Consider the following 25985-nt stretch of genomic DNA (forward strand, 5'->3'; position numbering starts at 1 on the left):
ATATAAACCACATCTTCTTTATCCATTCATCAGTTGATGGACATTTAGGCTCTTTCCATAATTTGGCTATTGTTGAAAGTGCTGCTGTAAACATTGGGGTACATGTGCCCCTATGCATCACCCTCCTGTAAACATGCTGTGATCTCAAGGAAACGTAAGGCAGATTTTGTTCACAGAATTCTCTTCAACCAACAGGAGCTCTTTGGAAGAAATGGGTTTGAATACAAGATGTTCCAGTTGTTTAAATCCTCAAACAAGGATCTGCTTTTCAGTGATGACACTGCATGTTTGGCTAGCCTTCAGGATGAAACAACTTACAGAAAACACTTAGGACCAGAGTATCTTATGGCTATTGCTAACATGAAACCATGTTTACACTCTGAGCTTCTGGATGCCTGTACATCCCACATATATTAAACCCTGATCAAAGTGGACAACCGTGGCGATGCTCAGTGCCCGAAATATGGTGGGGCCACATTCTCACTTGTTTGCACATGGGCCTGTGTTAACCTCGGTTATTTTATAATTATGTGCTGAACTGATACAAAAAATAAAATGAATGAAAAATTTTTTAAAAAGTCAAAATAAGAGAAGGATAAACATGTCAAATGCTCATGACATTTTGAGAAAGATGGTGAGTAAGAATTGATTGTTAGTTTGGGCAAGACGTGGGATCCTAATGATCTCAACAAAAGGGATTTCCTATGAAGTACTGTAAACCAAATCCTAATTATACTGTGTTGAGAAGAACATAGATGTTAAGGAAGTGGAGACAGCAAGTGAAGACAACTTCTTGAAGAATTTTGCTTTTAAAAGACTACAAAAGAAAAAAAAAGAAAAAGAAAAAGAAAAAATAAGCAATAAGTGGAGGACAGCATGGAGTAATCACAAGTCCATTTTTAAAAAAATCTTTATTTAGGTACAAATAGCATGCAAAAAGTTTACTTTTTAAAGTGTAAAATTGGACACATATGCACCCATGAAATCATTGCTACCTCTAAGATAATTCATATCCATCAAACCCAAAAGTTTCTTTTTGCAGTTCCTCCCAACCCTCCTGGTACCGCCCTTCATCCCCGCAAAATCACTGATGAGCTGTCACTATAGTTTTATTTTCTAGTATTTTAGATAAATGGAACCATACAATAAGTACTCTTTTGATCTACCTCCTTTTACCCAGAATAATTAGTTTGAGATTAATCCATATTGTTGCAGGTATTGATAGTTTGTTCTTTTTTATTGCTAAGTGGTATTCCATTGCATGAATGGGCTACAACTTGTGTTCCTATTCACCTGTTACATTTGGGTTGTTTCCATTTTTTAGGATAACAAAGCTGCAGTGAATCTACATAGACAGGCATATCACCTATGAATAGAGATAATTTTACTTTTTCCTTTTTAGTGTAGATGTAGATATAGATATAGATATAGATATAGATATAGATATAATGTATTGCCTACTGCACTAAGAACTTCCAGTAAAATGTTCACTTGAAGTGGTGAGAACAGACATTCTTACTTTTTTCCTACTTTTAAGGGGAAATAGCTCAGTGTTTCACTCTTAAGTGTGATGTTAGATGTTAGCTTTTTCATAGATGCCCTTTACCTGGTTGAGAAATGTCCCCACTCTTGCTAGTTTTCTAGAACTTTTTACCAGGAATGGATATTGGATTTTGTCAAATGTTTTTCTCTGCACCCACTGAGATGATCTTGGTTATTATTATTATTAATATGGGAAATTACCTTGATTGTCTTTTGAGTGTTATAACAGCCTTATATTCCTTGAATAACCCCCACTTGATCATCATGTGTCAACCACTTTATATATTATTGGATTAGATTTACTATAATTCTGTTAAGAGCTTTTTCATGTGTATTTATGGGGGAAGTGATCTGTATGTTTTCTTTTCTTGAGTTGTCTTTGATTTTGATATCAGAAATATGCTGACTTGAAACAATTAGTTGGGAAGTATTCCTTCCTTTTCAACTTTCTGAAGGGGTATGTAGAATTAGTATTATTTCTTCTTTAAATTTTTGGCAGTATTCACCAGAAAAGCCATCTGGGCTTGCAGGGTTTGTGTGTGTGTGTGTGTGAAATGGTTTAAATTTTAAAAACATTCAACTTCTGTAATAGGTATAGGCCTCTTCATGTTATTTCTTTCTTCTTCAGTGAGTTTTAGTAGTTTTTGTTTTTCAAGGAGTTTATCCATTTCATCTAAGTTGTAGAATTTATTGGCATAAAGTTGCTCATAATAGTTCCTTATTATTTTTATTATATCTTTAGAATCTGTACTGATGTCTCCTCTTTCATGCCTGATATTCTTAACTTGCATCTTCTCTTTTTTTTCCTGGTAAATTTGACTTGAAGTTTGTCATATTTACACAAAGAACCTGTTTTGTCTTCATTGATTCTCTCTCTCTTCCTCTATAATATTTCCATTCTTACCCTTTTTCCCCTTATGCTTACTTTGGGTTTTATTTGCTTTTATTTCTCTAATTGAATCTAGAAAGTGAGGTTATTTATTTTATTCTTTTCTAATAAAGGCATTTAGTGCTACAGATTTACCTCTAAGTACTGCTTTAGCTTATATCCCACAGATTCTGATATGTAATATTTTCAATTAGTCAAAATTCGAATTTCTCCTTTGATTTTTTCTTTGAACCATGATTTATTTAGAATGTTTAGTTTCAAATACTTAGAGCTTTACTAGAGATCTCTCTGTTATTGATTCCTAATTTAACTCCACTCTGATCAGAGAACATACTTTTTATGGCTTGGATTTTTTTAAACTTACTGATACTTGTTTTATGGCCTAGAATATTGTCTGTTTTGGTAAGTGTTCTATGTACACTTGAAAACAATGTGTAGTCAGCTGTTGTTCTGTGTGGTGTTGTATCAATGTCAGTTATGTCAAATTGATAGTGTTGTTCAAGTTTTCTATATCCTTATTGGGTTTCTATTGGTTCAGTCAGTTAACAAGACTATACTTCTTGATTATTCTATTTGTCCTCTTTTGCTTTTCTTTTTGTTTTTTTGTTCATGTATTTTGAAATTCTGTTTCATAAATTGTTAGAATTGTTATGTCTTCTTTATAATTGTCTCCTTTATCATTATGAAATTACCCTCTATTACTAATAATAATCTTTGTTCTGAAATCTACTTGTTCTTATATTAATATAGCCATTCTAGATTTCTTTTGATTAGTGTTATATGGTATGCTTATTTCCACTCCCTGTTCTTTAACTTGTGTTTTTATATTTACAGTGGTTTGTTACAGGCGGCATACCGTTAGGTCATCTGCCTTTTAATTGTGATGTTTAGACTATTTACATTTAAAGAGATTATTAACATGGTTAGGTTTATATTTACCATGTTGCTATTTGTTTTCTATTTATCCTATCTGTTCATTATATGCTTTTCTCTCTTTTTCTGCTGTTTTGGATAAGTGTTTTATGCTTCCTTTTGTATTTCCTTAGGTAAAGCTCTTCATGTTTTTTTTTTTTATTTTAATGGCTACGTTAGTGTTTCTAGTGTAAATCTTTAGTTTGTCCCAGTCTACCTTCAAGCATTATTATACCACTTCACATATAGTATAAGAACCTTCCCACAATATACTTTCATTCTTCCTTCTTTGCCTTTGTACTCTTTTTGTCATTGTCATATGGTTTACTTCTATGTACATTATAAGCCTCACAATACATGGTTATTATTTCTTATTTCTTATCTTCAGTAAATTGTATTTTGAAAAGATTCTTAAAGGAAGCAAAAAAAAAACCACCCTTTATTCCTTTGTGAAATACTTATTTCTATCTGGTATCATTTTCCTTCTGCCCGAAGGATTTCCTTTAACATTTCTTATCCTTCAGGTATGCTGGTGATGAATTCTTTCCGTTTTCATATGTCTGGTGGAAGTCTTTTTGGTTGTTATTTTTTGTTTGTGGATTGGTTTGTTTTATATGAATTTTTTTACATTTTCATTGTTTGCTGATGTGCAAAATGGAAAATGATGACGCAGTAGCACAGTCTGTGAATAGGGCTCACAACAGAAGGTTTGGCTTCAGATACAATCATGAAAATTTATCTATGTTAACAAAAGGAAAGACCGAGCAGATGTTTACTGATGTGGGTGAGTCGATTGATCTGTTAATGGATACAATCAAACCGGATTTCCAAGTTTAAATCCAAGATCCACTATTTAATAGCTCAGTGATCCTCAGCAAATTATTTAAACCCTTTGAACTTCAGTTGTCACATCCGTAGAATCAGAGGAACAACTTCCCCACAGAGTGACCCTAGCAATGAAATGAGTTAGTATATACCCAACACTGAATATGTGGCCTGGCACATTGTAAGTGCTCAATACCTATGAGGAAAGAACGTGTAACTTTTCTTAGCTTTACCGCCTGAGTCAAAAAGAAACCATTCTGGGATCACATTTTTCCGATTTTCCTTTCTCTTATCCCCCCTTCTTTCACCCCTCCTTCCTTCCTAAAAGAACATTTTTAAAATTCAAATGCCAGGCTGTCTGCAGGTGCAGTGTTTAAGACTGATAACATTTAGAGGCCAGATGTTAACTGATGTAAATGCTATTAAGTGCTCAGTAGACTGGAGGCTGAGGCAGTGATTTCCAATTTTGTGATTATTATTTGAGTTTATAGCAAACCAATCTGCCATTCCTTCCACCCCCATACCTCCACCAAAAAGGAGATATATAGCCTACTTGTTCTCAAGAGAATAAAAATTATTTTTAAAAATATGCAGTTCTTGAAGAATTAAGTAATGGCATTTCACAGCCTAGAACCAGGCATGCAGCCTCCATGCAGACCTCAACAACTCCTTGTAGTTCTTCCTGAAAGGTCAATGACTTGTGAAACTTGATCTGAAAACTAGTCTAATTTTCTGAAATAAGCCCAGAGTAATAATTGCAAGAAATGCCATAACAAGTTTTTACCTCTATCGAAATTTAAAATTTGAGCTTCCTTAGGAGTAGTGTGGGAGCTGTCCCTATGATAGGAAGTCAACAAATGGGCTCTTCTTCTTATAAAGAAATATATATTTTTAAATAACAAAATGATGAGTCTGCTATGAATCACTGAGATGATTGTTAGTGTTTAATATACTACGCACTCAGTTATTCATTCATTAATCTATCGAACAGACATTAGTTCTGAACTAGCAGTATGTCTCAGGCCCAGTGCCAGGTACTAGTTAATGCATTGGTAAATACAACAGACAACCCTCCTAGACCTTAGAGTTTTATGAGAGAGGAAGACAATTTAAAAATAATGAGCATACAAATAGATAGAGCAAAAAGTTGTGATAGGTGCTATGAAGAAAAGGGGCCCTAACAAATAATGGGTTGGGGAAGGAATATTTTTTAGTAGCTAAGTTAATCCAAGGCTTAAAGAATGAGAAGACAACCATGCAAAGAAGAGAGGAGAGAACAAGCAGAGAGACCAGCATTTATTTATCAATTTAACAAATATTTATTCAGTACTTTCTGTGAGCCAGAGTGTTCAAAGCAAAGAAAATATGCCAGTGAACAAAACACACACACATGCATGGTGGCAGGGACTAGATTATATAGGGACTTGGAATCCATCATAAGGAGGTTGGATTTTATTCTAAAAGCAATGACATGATTTGATTTTTATGTTAAGAGTTTGCCCTTCCTGTTATATGGAGCAGAATTTGGAGGATTGGGCAAAAGTGGAAGCACGGAGATTCATAGGGTGGCTATTCTAATTTAAGTGAGATTTTAATGCACTTAAACCATGGTAGCAGCAAAACTAAAGTGTGTAGTTTTGATATAGGATGGGTAGACCTCCTTGGCCAACTGAAAAAGACGAAGGGGATTTGAAGAAAGAGGTAAATTGTGGATGATTCAACTGAGTAGATGGCAGGTCCATTTAGCACAGTGAGGGAGATTGGTTGAGTAAGTGGATGGGGGTGGGGGAGGTTTGGGCTAAAGATTAAAATTAATTCAAGTTTTCTGGCCTAAGCCGTAAATGATTAAATCAATCCAAAAGTGAAATTCACTATTTCATGGGATTAACATGTCCCCCATCACTGGAGTATATATCAATGAGCTAAGTGACCATTTATCTACACTATCTTAGCTATAGATATCAAGCAGAATTCTAGAACTGATTTCCAGATGGTATCTGAGAACTTATTAAAGAAAGCAACAATTTCTGGAAGCCATCACTGGTTGGGTAAGAACTGGTTTTTCCAGATCAGGATCATTTCTCTTGAAGGGAATTTCAGTTGCCTTCGAGCCACTGGAAGCTGACATAATATTTTTAAATAAATAATTTAACTAACAGATTTTATTTTGGGTAGGGCTACCAAATGTATAAATGGGAGTATTTATATCCAGTTAAGAGACTATGTGAATATCTTTTATGATAATCTTTTAGAAAAGATGGAAAATGGAGCCTGGAAAATACTGAGCTATTAGGAAATTTGTATACCCCAAATGCAACTTAGAGCAGCAGCAATACAGAGTAGTAAGTTCTCAATCTTGGTATCCCTCAACCCCCTTTGTATAGTCCACATACAAAATACATTCCCACACAAAATTGTTCTCATTTGGGGGACCCCTACCTTTCCTGAGAATCACTGCCCTATAGAAAGTGACCATTACTGCGAAGAGTTGTCCTAACCCTTATGAGATTTAAGTGGATGAAAATCTGAGAGTAGGTTTGTGAAATTTCAGCCATGATTAGGACACAGAAAGAAACACATACTTACCTTATAACATTAACGTTTCTGAAAATCATTTTTTTACCTGGAAATATATTGACAGAACACTTTGCAAACTTGTTAGAAATCATGTTCTTATAATTATGAGATAGGATTGATCTTGTTTTCCTTGTGCATCGAATCATATAACACAGAAACAGCCCAATGTGAAGTTATTAAAGGATCACATTACAATACTCTCCCTAGCTTTTGAAAAGAAAGGCTTTTTTTTAAAGTGACCCCATCTTATAATCTCATTAGAAAAATGAAGCATTGGTATTACTTTTTTTGTTTATGCATTTCTTTGGCGAAACATTTGTGACCCAAGAAAGGATCTCAAACAACAACTAAAAGAAAGAAGTTGCAACTTTCCTCAGCAATATTAAAGCTTTCTACAAAAAAAAAACAAAAACAAAAAACAAACAAACAAAAAAAACATTAAGAGGAATATTCTTGGCACTTCTATTTCTGACACTGTCAACACCAAGTGATAGGGGTGACTGCTACCAAATAGGACCCTTTGCCTTCTTCTTGGGCTCAGTACCCTATGTAAGGTATTCCAGCCCTCTCTGCAGGTGACATTTGGTAGCAAACCCATTTCTTCTTTATGGAGCTAGCTTTTAGGGGTCAGTTAGACTGACTTTTTAGGGGTCAGCTAGCTTTAGGGGTCAGAAGAGAGCAGAAGACAGTTTGGTGTCCCCACACACGCACATCACTTCTTGTTGGAGAAGTATATCTGTGCTATCTATGATGGGTATCAAGGAGAGCTGGTAAAATTTCCTTGGTCCCAAATCATTCATTCCTTCATTGGCATATCCATCAGAAATGTATTAAGTACCCCTACTCTGACAGACATGGCCGTTAGCAATGAGGTGAAAAAGTAGGAAAAATATGTTCTGTGTTCTTGAGGAACACAGCAGTTTGGAGGCAGACTCTAACAGTTAGGCCAGACAAGTGCTATGGTGAAGATACATAGATATTAAGACAAGTATAGCCATATGAGATAATGGAGCAACTAACTCAGCTCAGAAATGGCGCAGGGATGAAGAAAATTAATTCACTAGCTTAATAAATGGCACCAAATTCAAACACAAGTATCATCTGACTGAATTCTTTGGCTAAAAAGGGGACAGAAATGGAGGTCAGAAAGAATCCAAGGATAGACTTTCCCAATACCTCCCTAAGATCTCAACTCAAGTGACACCATGTGGGAAAGATGGGGTCGTGCCCTGGTGTAGAGCAGGAGACCACCTTTGTGGCTTATAGAGTGGGTCTGCTGACCACCCAAACTAAAGAAACACTCTTCTCCATATGTGTCTTCTACACTGTTATGTTTTATTTTCATCATAGCAGTTATCACTATCTGATATTACCTTACTTGATTTATTTATTGTCCCTACCTCCCCACAAGGACCTTGTCTGTCCTGCACATTGCACCATTCTCAGGCCTAGAACAGTACCTTATTTTATAGTGGGCATTGAATGAATGAATGAATGAATGGTCATTAACAATATAAAATCACATCAAGCCTCACTTGAGAACCAGTCTTTCTTCCATCTCCAAAATGTCTGTAAGATGTCTAATCTCAGACACGCGTCAGAGATCTTCTACTCATTCTTGTCTTCGTTCACCTCAGGGGAGAAAGACTATGGTGTGGAGGTCAGGATATGGGGAGTCTCTGTTTAATTCCAGTTGCTTCCTCACAGAGCCGGAACTGGAAGCCAGATCTCCAGAATCCCAGAGCTCTTCAGCATTACTCTGCTACCTCTGGTTAAACCTCTCTGTGGGGAAAGCAATTTTGGATTATTGCCATGAATGTAATTTTCAAAGCCCCTAGGAAGAAAAGAAGGCAGTGGGAAGCCGCTTCTAGAATTCAGATGAGCCGAATATCATAGTTCTCCTTCCTACCCTATGGGAGGGAAGTCACAGACTTTGGCACTGGCTTCTCGGGGAAGAGCTGCAATATTCTCCTGTAACTATGGCCAGAGGAGTTCTGCCTACCTGCAGCTGGGACATGGGCTCTGCATCACACTGGCTGTGATTTTGCACAGTTAAATCCTTCATTAAAAATTAGGACTGGATGGGGCACCTGGGTGGCTCAGTCGGTTAAGTGTCCAAATTCAGTTCAGGTCATGATCTGACAGTTCGTGAGTTTGAGTCCCACATCGGGCTCTGTGCTGACAGCTCAGAACCTAGAACCTGCTTCAGATTCTGTGTCTCCCTCTCTCTCTGCCCCTCCCCCACTTGCGCATGCGTTCTCTCTCTCTCTCTCTCTCTCCAAAAATGAATAACATTTAAAAAATTTTTTTTAATTAGGATGGCAGGAGCAACTGGGTAACTCAGTTGGTTATGCCTCTGACTCTTAATTTTGGCTCAGGTCATAATTTCACGGTTCGTGAGTTTGAGCCCCATATTGGGCTCTGCACTGACAGTGTGAAACCTGTTTGGGATTCTCTCTCTTTCCCTCTCTCTCTGTCTCTCCCCTACATGTGCCTCTCTCTCTCAAAATAAATAAATAAACTTTAAAATTTTTTTAAAAATCTAGGACTGGCATCCTGCCACTATTAATTGTATAAAGGTGGGTCACTGTCACTGTGGGTAAGAATGGATGCCCCCATGCACCTTGCCCATCTACAGGGACCAGATATCACACTGAGGTGATGGCTAACCTAAGTATGTTTATTTTTATTGAAACTATAAGCAAGCATTTGAAGATGCTAATTTCTGAGTACAATTGATGGAAATATTTTCCAACAGAACTTTGAAGAAGTTCTGGCATTTTCTCAAAGATAAACTACCACCATCTATGCATACACAAACCTAGACACAAACGTTTTCAAAAGGCAAAACTCCTGGGATGGAGTTCCAGGGATCATGTCGGGAGGTGGGGGGGGGGGGGGGGGGTGCGAGTATGGGTAAAGAGGAACCAATTAATCCACTGAGGGATTTCTCAGAAGTCTTCACCTGCCAGAGGTTTTAATCCAGATAGAACAAGCTTTTTGTCAGAGGAGAAACATAAACGGTGAGATCCTCCCATTCATTCACTGGTTATATGCCTTCTGGTGTGAAACTCAGTTATAGGCAACAGGAATACAAAAGAAATGAGGCTTAGTCCCTGCTTCAAGGTCACAGTCTGGTGATGTGGAAGAAATAAGTAAACAGAAGAATACAATCCAGTGTGGTAGATTCTGGGATCAAGAAGGGTCATGGGGACATGGGAAGAGAGACCCCTGGGCACAAACTGTACAGTGTAATTAAAGGAGATCACATTTTAGAATTTTTCAAATGAAGTTTCACGTTTTGGAGCCTCCATTTTCTCCTCTTTGAAATGAGAAGAAGAGAATTCGCCTTCTGGAGTTATAAAAATTCAGTGATGTATGAGATATTCAGTGAGTAAATTTTTAAGAAAGAAATGCAAAGGGTCGCCTGGGTGGCTCCATCGGTTAAGTGTCTGGCTCTTGATTTCAGCTCAAGTCATGATCTTGTGTATTGGAAGTTCAAGCCCCACATTGGGCTCCTCACTTACAGCACAGAGCCTGCTTGGGATACTCTCTCTCTCTCTCTCTCTGCCTCTCTCTCTCTCTCAAAATAAATAAACTTGAAAGGAAGGAAGGTGGGAGGGAAGGAAGGAAGGAAGGAAGGAACACAAAATTGAGACAGTGGGGCACTCTCCCCAAATGGTGGTGAGCTACTGTGCTGACCTATAAATTTAAACCTTTTTTAGAGAGCTCACCATCTTTACAGTGGGGCTATTTATCACAATAAGCCAGAGACTCAACTCGAGAAGGACTGAGCGGAAAGAGAAAAGTCTCCTCTGATTACGAAATGAATTATTTGTTGGATGTTGTTTCGTGAATTTTTGTAACAGAAATTGGGGTATGCACAGTAATTGCGGGGGCAGGAAACAACCACCCTGGGAACAATTGCAGGCAATTCTGCAATCACCTGGCTTAGCTTGAATTCTTGGAAGTGGAGCTTCTCTTAGTTTAATAAAAGGTTTCATGTAGACCTTGCGGTTCTGTTCTTTATCCCTGATTTTTCCTCCCAGGCTTATGAATAAGGCCTCAGTCACATTCTCCCTCGGAGACTGGCAAGCAGCCCCACCTGCTGCTGTTGGAGGCTGGGAGGTGCAGCCTGAGGAAGCTGCAGCTGTCTTCTGCCATCTGCTGGCTCCCTTTCTGCACCAGCTCGGGCCTGGCTTTGCATGCATTCCCAGGGAATGAAACCGCCAGCAGAGAAAGTGCAGGGCAGAGAAAAGAGTCTTGCTTTTATTAAAAAGAAGGAGATGAGAAGATGGCAAACAGAAACTGGCATGGGAGAGCTTTTCCTATTATAGGGTTTGTGTGAAGATGTCACCATCTCAAATATCTAAGGCAGGGATTTTTCTACATAAGATTGTTTTGTTCCGGGAGAACATAGAAGTGTGTTTTGTTTTATTTTATTTTATTTTATTTTATTTTATTTTATTTTATTTTATTTTATTTTATTTTATTTTATATCATTTTATTTCATTTTATTTTACTTTATTGTATTACTTCCTTTTATTTAATTTTATTCTTAGATCATTGCCTTACAAGACTTATCAATTAAGTCACTGCCACATCTGTATAGACTCTTTGGAAAGAAACATCAAAAACCCATGTTGGTGGGAATGGAGATGAGAGTGAGGAGGCAGGAAGTGGGAGGGGAGAGGGGAAACATTTCGCAGTAAATTGCAGTGTTCTTTAATTGGTTCAGCCGACATCTTTTGAGGATCTATTATTTACAAGGCTCTGATGCAGAGCCTGGGATACAAAAGTGAGTAATATTGGGTCCCTTCTTTCTGGGAAATAAGAATCTATTGGGAATCAGCTAAATAACGAAAGAATTAAGTAGAGATCTACAAGTGCTGTGATCAAGTACTGCAGTAAAGGAGTCTAGGAGAGCACAGAGGAGGAACAGGTGTTTACATCAAACTGGGGCCTCACTGTCAGAGAAAACTTGTCGGAGGAGGTTCCATGAGCTGCATTTGGGAGATAGCAATTTAACGGAGACAGTGGTGAGAAGGGCCACCCAGTTTCAGGGAGCACCACTTTATACCCACAGTGTCATCTGCTACCATCAGTCCGGCTCAAGAAGCTGAGAAGTCTAGATACCAAGGAGGAGACAGTTGTTAAAATATTCAGACTTAGACAACAAGCTATTGATTCAGTCCAGGGTGATCAGCCAAGTCAGGGAGAAACAAGCAGGTCAGGAGGGAGGAAACACACAGAATCCTGGACATGAGAGAGCAGTTCTGGGACTGTCTCTGGTCCTAGAAAAAAGGCAATACTCTTTCAGTCCGTGTCCTGGATATGGGCAGCCCCTTCAAGGGAGGTTCAGTGAAATATTCAGAAACTCACTTAATCTGTCTAAAACTTCTGAGTGACCTCATGTGAATACTAAAGTAGCTATAAGGTCAAAGATATCAACTACAATGTTATTTGAGATCTTAAGTACGATGGCCAACAGTAGGGAAAATGCATAGGAGAGTATGGCACAGCTTCTGGGTGAACCATCAAGTTCCAGGGCATGGAAAATGATAATTCCAGAAACTGTGCAGTACATGAAAAATACTTGTAAAAAAATCATCCAAGCCTACAGGAATAATATTCAGAAGGAAACATACTAAACTACTAATAAACGTGGTATTTTTCCCTCTAGTGTCTATGCTTTATATAAGATGCTTACACTACTGTTATAATGATCTTTTAATATTAAGAAGCCTAAAGGTGAAATGTGTGTCCTGCTTAGGGCTTAAGACAAAAAAAATTATCCTAAATAATTTATCCTAAATTAATTCTTCCATTTATGTGTTTGTTTCTGATATTTTAGATTCCATTTTCTCCCTAATTGTGTTTCAGTTTGTGTGGTCTATTCATTTTGCTTGTTAAGTCTGTCCTCAGTCTTCTCCTTGCCCACACCCCTCCTCCCACCCTGGATCTGCGGGATGTATTGTGATGTCTGCCCGCTAATTTTGCTGTGACTGGGACTGGTGTCTGGTTGGTGATTCATGTTTGTTCCTAAGTTGTACATCTGTGTTGGTTGCTTTGAAACAGTGCCTCGGGGAATATGAAAGGCCGTTTGTCTCCCTGAGACTGCTTCTTTGCACCAGAGAATTCGTCCCTGGCTTCTTCTGAATTCCAGCAGGCTCTTCTATGAGTTTATAGAGTTTGGGCAGGGTAAAGAATAAAGACAGAAACAAAACAAAACCAAAAGAGAGCATCATGGAGAGAGTTTGGGTATCTGCGTCTAGTCCCTGCTTACCTAGTAAGACCAGTCTTCTTGGATACTAACTGGGGACAGAATGCCTTGTGACATACACTTTAAGGATAATGCCTTGACTTAAGCTTTCTGCCCACTAGGAATGCCTCCAGCAGAAAATAGGGCAGAGTGAGCCCTGGCAGAAACCCTCAATGGAAAAAGTTCTAAGAGTTTGGTAGTCACATGTACATGGTGCCTGTCTAATGTTTTAGCACAGGAACACACAGTCATAATGTTTAATGACTGGTACTGCATGGACACTGACCAATTAAATGGGTGCAGGCCATAGTGCTAAAAGCTAGAGACCTCTGCTGTTCCAGACACCAACTTTTTAGTTACTGGATCACCAGGGAGACCAGCAAATTCTGGAGGGCCTGGGGCAATGGCTGGCTGCCAAGTGTTTCAAAAGCATTTTAATGTTTTCATATGCATCAAGGCTGAACAGATACATCCCAAATGAATAACGTGAATATACATGAAACTTCAAAGCTCATGCCCACTCTTAAGCTTTATGTAGTCCCGTCTATAACTCCCCTCTTTGTCCTTAAGAACAGTTCAGAGCAATCATCAGGACCTGCCCATTCCACAGGATCTGGGTGGCACAAAGGAGCCCTTATCCACAAAGGAGTGTTTTTTTGTTTGTTTTGGTTTGGTTTTGGTTTTGTTTTTTTTGGGGTTTGTTGTTGTTGTTGTTGTTGTTCTGCCCAACAACTAGTATAGATCTCACCCAGGGAAAGTTTGCAAGTCAGCTTTCATTAGATTTTCACTCGCTGCGATGTAGTTGGCTTACAACATAGCTCTGCTTCTAGGCAGACAGAGAAACAAGCTGGCGTGTGTGAGTGATTGCCCACCTGCCTGCTTGCCTGCAGTCTTTGAAAGGCAGCCCCATCCCAGACCATCATCCTGCTGTGAAAATCCACGCACAGGTGCCTTGAAAGTCCAAATACATATTGGGTTGTTATGGCCCTTTCTTGTCCTTTTAACCAGAGATTCTCACCTGCTGCTTCTTATCGGACACCTGGAGTTTGTAGGTTGGCTAAAAGCAGCTTCTCAGAATGGTCTCCAGGGAAGCATTATAACCCTGCATTCTGTTATTTCTTCTTTCCAGTTTCAAGGAAACCTATAGCTTCAGGGTAATTTGCTGCTCTCCTGTCTCCATTCAAGATAACAGCTAAGGTCGTTCATCATCTGACTGTCTACATACCAAACACAAATTTTGTTTGAATCCCGAAGAAAAATTGCACTCAGCCAGCCAGCAAGCCATTCTGATACTCTGTGATAAGAGAGGTCTGGGGTTGTAGAGAAAGAGTTGGAAGACTTGGTCTTCCGGTAACTTGCTCTACAAGGTACTAGCATGTGACCTTGAGCAAATATTTAAAATCTCTCTAAGCCTCATTTTCCTCAAATGTAGGATGGGGTCATACTATATCCTTCCCAGAGTTGTTATGAGAGGTAAGTGGGATAATAGATCAGAAAGCAATTTATAAACTAAAGAAATATAAACCTCACCCCAAGAGAGCAGATTGTAAGAACTAGTAAAAAAGAAAAAAAAAAGGACCATGAGTGTAGAAATAAATTATGGCAGCTGGATGAATATAAAGGAAGCCCACTATTGTAGTCTAACTCGGAAGAAAGAACATTCTCAGCCTCATACCTTCTTCAATACCTCTCTGCAGAGCTTTAACTGGAGACCAGTGAGTGGTCTAGAGAAATGGTAGGCGAGAGCCTTACTGTCACTTTGAGGCTAAAGGAGGTAGTGCTTCCAGGGAAAATGAATAGGGATGATGGAGAGCATGGGAAGGAGACAGTACCTATGGTAATACCAAGAGAGGGGGAGAGAAAACAAGAGACGTAATCTCTACTGCTCCCGTCTGTATGTTCATTGATCAGAGCTTGTTCAACTAATTCTGGGCTTCAGGGTACCTTCCTAGGGGGAGCAGACTGATCAGAAACCTTAAGGGCTCTCCTATACTGGAGCCACTGACCATATCCTCCCCAAGACATAAAGCTCTGCAGCCCCGGAGGGTAATTGGCATTATCAGATTAATTAAATCATTTTCTGTGGTTAAACTTGCATGTGACTATTAAGTCTCAGACTGGGCCTCCCGTCTAATCAGCCAGTGAATGTTTTCAGGATAGCACTTTGTTCCTGAAACATTGAGAAATATGCATATTGTATCCTTAATAGACCATGATGTTTATTTATGGCACAAAGAAGTCTCCCAGCTACGAAGACTCATTTAAGTGATAGTTTCGTGTCTGACACCTAGAGCTGTGTTAGATGCGGTCTCTGGAGTTGCTTATTATCACCAAGTTATTTCATGGTTGGCTCCTATTCTGAATTTGTCAAAGTTGTTCTTGCCGCTGAAAGGCCATGGGGCTTTGCATTAGGCTTCAAATCCTGCCTTTATTATTTACTGATGACTGGGCTTCTGTGGGACTGTTTCCCTCATACAAAATGAGAATAATAATGACTGCAACTCAGAGCTGTTTGGAAGATTAAAATTGTGCATAAAGTGTGGAATTTTATGTCAAGTGCCTGGCACACACTAGTTCTTCATGTCTGTGTATGTCAGATGCCCTCCTCCATGGTTATGTGACCAGAGTTTTTTGCTTTCTCTTAAGCTTTGATGTGGAAAATGGCCCTTCCCCAGGTCGGAGCCCACTGGACCCCCAGGCCAGCTCTTCCTCTGGGTTGGTGCTCCATGCCACCTTTCCCGGGCACAGCCAGCGGAGAGAGTCCTTTCTCTACCGATCAGATAGCGACTATGATTTGTCACCGAAGGCGATGTCAAGAAACTCTTCACTTCCAAGCGAGCAGTAAGTACGAGCTCTATGTGGCTTCTAATCTCACACTTACCTCATCTCTAACCTGTCACAGCAGCAACAACAACTGTTCCCCTTTAACCCGTGGGAAGGAGGGAGGAGAAAAATGAATGTGAGCTGAGGTGACCGTAATGACCCTTAAAGACATTAGTGCTCTACAGCATGAGAAATATGTATCTGGGGTCTCCAAGGGTATTAAAAATCTCAGACACAGTGTGCAGATTTCATCTGTTATTGATACTTTTTTTAATTGTCATTCAGCGTCATTTCCTGAACCGCTGAATCATTTATGAGTTGAGAACCTTAACACTTTTTTTTGCAAATCATACTAGAACTTTCCGCAACATGTTTGCATGTGGCTACGGCAAAAAGAAAAACGGTAGTTGGTGACATGCCTCCTCTCTCAGTAGTCTCTGCTTGGTGACATTTAATGAGCTGTCATCCAGCCACATGTCTTTGTCTCTTCTCTGGAACCTTAACTCAATGCCCACTTGTTGCCTGGCTCCTCGGTGAGACATGACACGCTCCACCACCCTATTAGACACAGCTGATGTTTTTGTTTTGCTGCTATTAATTGTAGATCTCTAATTTTTAAGGAACAATGACTGGGTTGTATTACTTGTTTATTAAATTTCTGAAACCAAATAAGGTTGGATGCTGGTATTCATGCTTTAAAAGGTTTCTGGGCACACGTACAATTGTTTTTAACATTGTATGTTGTAAAAATATTGGTAGCTCTCTAAAGTCTCCAGCCTGGAAATTTCCACTGGTCTCTCTTCTGCTTTTGAAAAAGAAACTAAAAAGGGTCACTCTCTTATGAAAGGGGCAGGGGACATCTTAAAGCTACCAGTAAGAACAGATTCCCCAGGGCATTTCTGCCAGTAAATTCTAATATAAGCACCCCTTCCCTAAAATGTCTTAATCAGTGGGTGGGCCAAAATTCATTTCTTCATTCATTTGACAAATACTTCCTGAATTTTTCCTATGTGCCATGCAGTGTGCCAGTCTCTGGGGATACAAGGTTAACAAAACAGTGGAATAATCACAGATGAATTAAAAACAGATATTCTCAGAAAGGTTGCATGCTCCCAGGGAGGTTACAGTTAATAAGAAAGATAAGAGGAACACCCACATAACTGTGCTACAGAGTGGAAGGAAACATTTAATGAGCACGTAGCATGGGACCAGCTGCATTGGCATGTGTGACTCCTTTTAATCTTCACAACAATTCTGTCAGGTAGGTATCACAATTATCTCCACTCTATAGATAATGAAACTGAGACTCAGAGAGACTGAGAAAAGTGTGCCCATCCCTTGACTAACCATATGCCATGCTGTATCCTGCAATGTAGCTAAGACTGACCATATTCAAACCTCTTAGACTTATTTGCCTATGTTCTTCAAACTGCAAAGCAGAATCTCAACTATCAGGTAGAAAACAGAGGAGTGCAGAGTCAAGGTGCCTGAGGCCAGAGGAGAGGTAACCACTTTGTTGCAGGTCATGTAGAACCAAGGGTGTTTCTAACCAAGGTTTGCTTGGGAGCTTGACGGTGAATATACCTGGCATTGTCTCTTTTACCAAGAGAAACCCCTATCTAGACTTCCTAGGGGGAGAACATAGGAAATGGGGGGAGCTGAAACTAAATAGAGCTTCATTCACATGATGTTTCACAGGTGAAAGACTAGCTTTGGAAGGCAGCTAACAGTTCCCCAAACTCTTGCCAAACAGCATGATGAGTCTCAGGGTCATTCAGAGGCTTTTCAGAAGGTTCCAACCAAATTTCAGATTAAACTCTGATGATGTTTTAAGAGTCACAGGTTATGAAAATTTTGAACTTGAAGAGACCTGAAAGATTACAGTCCAACTCAGTCTTCAGCTGTAAAAAGAGAGATCTAATTTCGAATGATTCTGTATTCAGGGTCCCTAATATTCATGGTGTACCTTCTTTTCAGTTTTACCAACCAGCAAAATTTTCCCCCTAACTCAAAACCTACACAATGTTGCCAACTTTAAATTCAGGAAAATAAGAATTATATGTGTAAGTTACCTAGTATCATTCTCATTTTTAAAAATTTTTTTTAATGTTTATTTATTTCTGAGACAGAGAGAAACAGAGCATGAGTGGGGAGGGGCAGGGAGAGAGGGAGACACAGAATCCGAAGCAGACTCCAGGCTCTGAGCTGTCAGCACAGAGTCGGATGCTGGGCTCCAACTCACAAACTGTGAGATCATGACCTGAGCTGAAGTCCGTCGCTCAACCGACTGAGCCACCCAGGCGCCCCATCATTCTCATTTTTTTAAAGAAAAGGACTTCTTAAAATTAAAAGAAAAAAATGGAGGAAGGACACACTTTCATAATAAAGAACAGCTCTTCCCAAGAAAACACTGTTGGCAACATAATATCACCCTATCGAAGATACTGATTATAGAATATAGGAAAGTCTTGAGTGAATAAAATGGCACAATTTTTTTTTTTGGAGATATTTCAACATTACAGTAACACTTTTATATATTTGTCAGTTTAAGAATTTATATTTCTCATTGCAAGAAGTGGAGCTTGAATAATGCCCAGGTTTTTCTGGGATTTCAGTTTACTGGGACCATGTTGGAAAATCCAGTTTCACACATGTAGCTTGAGATAAATTGAAGTCATGCCTTCAAAGGTATTTTACCTGATTATTACTCTTCAGAGTGAATTGAAACAAATAGAGAATAGCAACCCCCAAGCCTCTCGCTGCTTTTCCTGCCTTCTACCCGTAGAGCCAAGGAAAAGAAGGGCAAAGACAGGTCTAGTGCCTTAATGTGAAGGCCATTAGGTGGGGGCTCTGGAATGTCCCCTGCTCAGGAGTTCCTCATATTCAGCACACAGCAGTCGTGGATTTATGTAAGAGTTGGAAAGCTTGCATAATTCCTATGTTTAATACAATAATAATAATAATAGTAGAGGCAACACTGTTTTTGTTTTTGTTTTGTTTTTAATTTCTCTTCTGAATGCTTTCCGAAGAGTAAGAGGAAATATAGGCAGGGAGAGTGAGTGAGAAGATAAGGATTAAAAGTAAAAATGTAAGTGGAAAATTACAAGCAGCTTTAACTTTTAGCAACAAAAGAGAGATTGAAATAAGCCTTTCTAGTAAAGAAAACAAGACCATCATTGGGTCCCAAGAGGAAATTTCAGATGTTTCCCTAGATGTGGCAATAATCTACTGGCTTCTCTTTTGCTCCTGTGTTGTAGTCATCTCTAACGCAATGCCTTTGTACGCCAAGGTACTGATTTCCCAATGGGAACATAAAGTACTGGAAACTGGTGAGGCCAGTTATGTTATCCAGAACTACGGCAGGAACCACCCTGGACAGGACGGAGTTTTGATAATCCACCTGCAAATTCACAGGGAAGGAAGATCCTTATTTCCTTCATCTGGTTACCCCATTTGCAAAGCCTTATATTGGCAAAGAGCTTTTTAAAGCCGCCATTTGTGCGAAAACTAAGTGTTCTCTAGAGAGAGCTCTCAAGGGAAATGAGACCTAAGACTGAAGAAGAAAAGCATTAATAACAGATCTCTTAAATTTAAGACCAATTTATTGATGAACTACCAAAGAAAGTTGCAATGTAAGTGGTCTTTGAGACTTGAGTTAGATATACTGCCATCACACCTACTAGTACCATGGCTTTGGCATTGAATCTCTTTTACAGTGTCCAAATTATCTGTAAATAAAAGTGCACATGAAATTAAAGTGCATTTCCTATGTGCTATGCACTATTTACAGTACTTTACATACTTCAACTCATTGAATTCCCATAACCTTAACTTATGGGAACTATAATTTTCTTGTCTTAAAGATGAAGACATTGATGCTTAGAGAGGTTAAGTAACCTACCTAATAAATGGGGAACCAAGGTTTAAATACAGGGAGTGTAGATGATTAAACCATATGGATATCTAGTACATAGACTCAAAATGAGGATGCAAAATTAAAATGATATTAAACTCTACTCTGCCTACCTTTCCCACTGTTACGAGGATCATATTCAATCTTTCTTTTAACAAAAACTTTTCAATTTAGGCACTTTGCTAACCAATAAGACATTTTCTATGTTTTCAAGGGAACTGAAAGATTTGTAAGTGTATAAGCAGTTTTAATATCTTTGAATAAAGCAATCATAGAAAGGTATGCACAGGACTTTGAAAGATCTGGCTGGGCAGGCGAGTAGCCCACTTTGAGTGGTTACAGAGAAGCTAGAAGAGTTAGCCAGGCAGAAGGGTATGCAGGAAGAAGGTCCGCGCACTAACTACTGTCTAGTTGTCAGGAACATTGTGGAGAAGCACAGCTCAGCACAGCTGAAGCAGAGAATGTGAGTAGATGAGGAAGTGGTGAAAGGCAAGGCTAGAAAAGTAAGCAGGAACCTCATCATGAACGGCCTGTGTTAAGGAGTTGGTCTTTATAAAGCTGAAGACAATCAGTGGGGAGCTACTAATAAAGGCTTTTAAGCAAGAAAATACATAGTCCAACGAATGTTTTTGAAAGATAGCTCTGATTACAGCGAAGAGTGGTTTGGACAGTAGACAAACCTAAAGACTAGTGTCCAAGAGCCAAATGGAAGACTGCTTTGGTAATCCACATAATAGAGGGTGAGGATCTACATTAGAGCGAATCCAGTGGGCAATAATAAATATTTGTAAGTTAGCATCAACAGGGGTTGGTGGTTGACTGTGGAGGGATGTTTCAGGCTTGACCACCAAGATAGGTGGTTGCACCATTTTTTTTTACAGTCAAGAACATTCTCTTATCACATGAAATGATGTATGTGAAAATGCTTTGTAAACTGTAAAGCACGATATTAGTTCTCTTGACTGCAGTAGGGGTAGAGATGAGTCTTCCAGAAACGTTCTCACCAGCTGGGAGGATAGACATGCAATTCTTTACTTAAAATAATAATGATACCTACTACTAATAAGAATAACTATAAATGAGTAAATGCTTTTATGTGCCAAGCATTGTTGTAAGAGTTGTACATGAATAATAACTCACTTAATTCTTACAACACCCCACTTTACAGATAAAGAAACTGGGGCTTAGAGAGGTTGCCTAATGCCTCATAGTTAGTAATTGTGAAACTCAGAAACAAACCAATGTTGTCTCGCTTCCAAATCTGTGCTCTTGACTACAATAGTATAAGTCTGTCTATAAGACAGACTAAAATCAGTGTTACAAGAAAAGTATAAGTAAAATACTATATGTAGGTATGAAACTGAGAAAGACAAAATTAATAGAGTCCAGAGGGTATAGCAGAAGAAAGTAGCATTTTTGCTTTTTAGAAAACCATTTCATTGTTCAATGCAGACCTACTCTCATTCAAAGACCCACGGAGCTCTCATCACTGATTATTCTACAAAACTGTAATGTGCTGGGTTTGTCACTAGATGTTGCTCATGCCATGGTTCTGAATATCTGGCATTGCCCTCTCTAGCAGTTTGGAAAACTAAGTACATCAGTTTTCATAATTAACCAAGTGTTTTATTTTCTCCATGCCATCTTATTCTAATTATTAATATGTAAGATTATGATTTAAAATTTTGAAATCATTTCATAAATAATCTGGCTGTACTCAGATAGGAATTTTGTTTTGTTTCTTTCCTATACTGGCTATAAATGATCTGTAAATTGTCTGATCCTTTCCTCTAGCAGGTATTATCTGACGTATATCATTAGCTTTTACTGTTCAAATCCTTTCAGAGAACCAATGCTATGGATCTGGAAGTCCATCTCTTGCTTCCGAATTTTCTGCTTTCCTGAACTACAAAAGTTTCATAATGCTTACCTCCCTTTAATTATTACTTTGTACCATTGTAGTAACTTCCCATTCATACAATAATTCATCAGCTTTAGGTGCTTCATATGTATGAGATTTGTTTATATATTTAGCTTGTATTGGGTATTTAGACTCCAGAAATCCAGGAGCTTTGGATGACCTACTTAACTCTTAACTCCATTACCTTATTCCCAACTCACCCCAATGCCTTATGAACAATGTGAACTTCACAGCGGAAATCTGAACAAATAGCAAGATATTTCACCCACGTAAAGTTCATCTCAAGAAAATGGCTTGGGAAGGGGCAGTTCTTGTTACAGTTCACCACCCTGCATTTATCACAACTGATCCTCTTTTAACTCTTTCTTCTGTTTCCTTTGGCTTCACTCCAAGAACCCTGAAGTTCTTCCTTGGTCTCCCTCTTTCTATATTTCCCCACTCCAGAAGCCGCCCTGCCATTGTAACTTTCCCCATGGTTGTAGGTAACTCTGAAATGTATAGCTCTAATTCCCGTATTTTAATCCTCCTGCTTGGTGTCTCCCTTGGGATATCAATGAGGATCTTACAATTCAGCATGTGAGAAAGTGACATATCTCTTCCCCCAGCTTCTCCATACTTTCCCATTTCTGCTCATGACTTCACTATTTTCCCACCTACCATTTTTTAAATGGAAAATAGTATTTCTTTATGACCCCTTATCCAATTAAACTCTGAGTCCTTGGTAAGACACTTAGGGTCTCTTCAGATTGTCTTTCCCTGTTTCTTCCTCTGCCTCACCCATTTCTTCTCATTTGAATGACTGCAATATCCCCCTAGCTATTCTTCCTGACTTGGTCCTCTCACCAATCCATCTCTTGGTGTCTACAGCATTTTTACTTTCTAAAGGACTTTTCTGTTTGCCTATCTCACTAAAAACCTTCACTAGCTCCTTTCTTCCTTCTGAGTCAAGCACCGCCTCCACAACTGTGGTCCATACCATCCATAAGATGGGTGGGGACCTTCTAACCTTATCCTCCAAATATGTCTGTAGTAAATGTGCTCAACTCTGCTCAAACAGTCACCAAGAATCTCAGTAAATGTGTTCAGTACTTTCCCATTTTAATACTGCTGTTCCTGATATTTCCCTCCTTGGTGACATCTACCATCCATGCTTTTTAAAGCCTGCCCTTCAAAGTGTGTCTCAAAACCACTCATTTGATCAAGCCTGTCCTACTTCCTCTGAACTGTAATTATTACCTCTCCTTTGCACCCCATTAAGTTTCCCCATTAAATGTTTATAGTTCTCATTCTGTATTTATCTATTTCTGTCTCCCCTGCTGTGTTTTAATTTGAAGAGGTCATGGATTCTGTTTAATTCAATCTGTCAGCTATGTAGGATCATCATAAAATAGGTAACATAATAGTTAAAAGCACAGATCTTTTGGAATCAAACTTTCTTAGCTACTCCAATTACTATGTGTTAGTTAAGCAGTGGCTTAACCTCTCCAAGCCTTGATATCATCTTCAAAATGGGAACATTGAGAGTACCTGCCTCAGGGCACCTGGGTGGCATAGTTAGTTGAGCATCTGAACCTTGATTTAGGCTCATATCATGATCCCAGGGTCATGGGATTGAGTCCCACGACAGCTCTGCACTAAGCATGGAGCCTGCTTAAGATTCTCAATCTCTTTCTCTGTCTCTCTTCCCCTACCCCACTCTCCTGCTCATGCACTAGCTCTCTCTCTCTAAAATAAAAAATTAAGGGGCGCCTGGGTGGCGCAGTCGGTTAAGCGTCCGATTTCAGCCAGGTCACGATCTCGCGGTCCGTGAGTTCGAGCCCCGCGTCAGGCTCTGGGCTGATGGCTCGGAGCCTGGAGCCTGTTTCCGATTCTGTGTCTCCCTCTCTCTCTGCCCCTCCCCCGTTCATGCTCTGTCTCTCTCTGTCCCAAAAATAAATTAAAAACGTTGAAAAAAAAATTTAAAAAAAAAAATTTAAATTAAAAATTAAATTAAACAAAGAGTACCTGCCTCAAGCATTGTTACAAGAATTAAATGAGATTATGTACATAAAGTGCTTAGCACAGGGTGTAACATATGGTAACCATGCAAAGAATGTTCTCTGTTGTCAGTATTCTTTTTGTAGTCACTGTACAAAGTAGATGCATAAGAACTTGACTAGAATGACTTGAAGGGGGACTTCTAGCTAAAGACAACAGTAGAAAGCAAAGTATTAAGTTAAATAAGACCCCAAAGTAAAAGCCCATGTTGGAGAAAAGGCCCACATGGATGTATGTGTTGTTCAACTCTGCATCTTTAGGCCTCATAGAATTTCTGATACGCGGCTGGTGCTTAATAGTCATTGGTTGCATTCACGTTATTAACAAATAAGGTGCCATGTTTGTATGAGGATTATGAGGACAGAGATCAGACATTGAAGGAAGCTCATTGTCAACCAACTTCTGCACAGCTGTTAGGATTCACACTGTGATAACAGATTGGCCTGATTTTGTGTCTACAACTAACGACAATGTGTCTTCTAATGACTTTATGAAGAACTTGCTGAATGTGGACTTAAGCAAATTAATCAAAGCTTGTGCTAGAGAGAGAGTGCATTTCTGAAAATATGCTTTAGACTCTTCCTAAGTACAGATTTACATAACTAGGTAGAGCTTAATCAGATCTTTGGGACAAAGTGAGCAACAATGATATGGTAATGGTAGGTTCATCCTGTACACTCCCATTAAAAGATTTTCCTTGGGTACTTTAAGAAAAAAAGTTATATTAGAAACAAAAAGTAATGGGATTCCCAGACAGAAATCTGTGTTTAAATGGCATTAAGGCTGTGGCTCAAATCAGCAAAAGCCAGGAAATCCAAAGTTAACCTTTATCCAGGCTGTTGTGCCATTTTTTCCAACTCTGTGTGTGCTGGTGAGCAGCCTTCCCTTTGAATTTCCTACCTCTGGCAACCAAGTCGCTTTGAATTACAGTACTGTGGGTCTGCTATTAAATGGGAATGTACCCTGAGGATATATGCTTATTTGCAAGTGCTTTCATGTGTCCCTGTAAGCCCAGGAGCCATAAACCTAGGTATTTTTTTTCTTTCAAGTCCCTAAGGTCCCCATTTATGCCTAGATAAGTCCTGCCTTATACCCAGGTAGATGGACTTACGTAACACTTGTGTTGCTAACACTGATCAAGTTTAATATTACAGCTTATGTGTTATAATTCAAAGGCACTTTTAAATGTTTCTTTTCTCTCTTTTCACCAGACATGGCGATGACTTGATTGTAACACCTTTTGCCCAGGTATGTATCCTGCTGGCCCTGGCTTGCTCTCCCTGTCTCTCTGGGTAGTTTCTATGTGTGGCCTCTGAACCTGCCCATTCATCTCCTTTTGTTCCTAACCATCCTGATCATTGTCCTTATAGGTCCTTGCCAGCTTGCGAAGTGTGAGAAACAATTTTACTGTACTGACAAACCTTCATGGAGCATCCAACAAGTAAGCATGGACTTTTTGTGGAGTTATGCCTTCCATAAAGGCAAAAACATTGAACAGCACTAAAAAAAAAAAAAAAAAGGAAAAAAAAACATTGCATGGAAATTAGCCCTCCAAACTAAGTTAGGATACATGATGAAATTTGAAAATAGGATGGAACATCATAGTATTTTAGAACTGGTAAGATGTGAGAATTAGTCTGGATCTTCTTAATCTTTGTGCCCTTTACACTTAGTAGACAGTAAGAGTTCAACAAATGAAAGGTGGAGATGAGGATTTTTTTGACATTTATACTTACTGCTTTGGGAAGTATGAATACTTATCCATAACAGATGTAAATTCTATTAAATTTCTTTTGGAATATCTATTAATGAATTCAGAAATTCAGATTCAAGATTAAAGGTACCAAAATATTCAAGTCCAAGTTGCCTTTTGTTTTTGATAATATATAAATAGGTTCATGCAACTTGATGAATAAGAGTGGGATTGTCTTCTGTGCCCCCAAATAGCTATATAACCTTGGTCAGTTTATTGCTGAACCTTGGTCTCCTCATCTTTATAATGAAGGGTTTGAACTTGATATTCCTGCATAACTTTCTCCTCCAAAACCATTTCAATCTATGAATCTAAGTATTATGCAGGTTACTATCCAGCATTTTAAAAGATCATCACAGGGCTCAGAAGGTCCTAGAATCAACAATTGTGGAATGACACCCAAGGTACTTCATGATCCAACTCAAGTTAGTTTGATTGATAGTTGATTGGGTTTATATTTGATGGAGTAGACATGAAAGCTAGAGACTTGCCCAGCCTCTTTTGCAGGTGTATCCCTGTTTGTTCACCTAT

General features: G+C 38.9%; 1 protein-coding gene across 2 annotated transcripts in view; it reads left to right on the forward strand.

The window, feature by feature from the left end:
- PDE4B (phosphodiesterase 4B) overlaps window positions 1–25985 on the forward strand; it is a 435709-nt gene that overhangs the window by 294308 nt on the left and 115416 nt on the right. For both annotated transcript variants that reach the window (XM_042952042.1, XM_042952043.1), the window contains 3 exons: window positions 15654–15848; window positions 24913–24949; window positions 25072–25142. In XM_042952042.1, the coding sequence (XP_042807976.1) occupies window positions 15654–15848; window positions 24913–24949; window positions 25072–25142 (303 nt within the window). The remainder of the gene's footprint in view (window positions 1–15653; window positions 15849–24912; window positions 24950–25071; window positions 25143–25985) is intronic.

The sequence above is a fragment of the Panthera leo genome, chromosome C1 (assembly GCF_018350215.1).
Source record: "Panthera leo isolate Ple1 chromosome C1, P.leo_Ple1_pat1.1, whole genome shotgun sequence".
NCBI lineage: Eukaryota > Metazoa > Chordata > Mammalia > Carnivora > Felidae > Panthera > Panthera leo.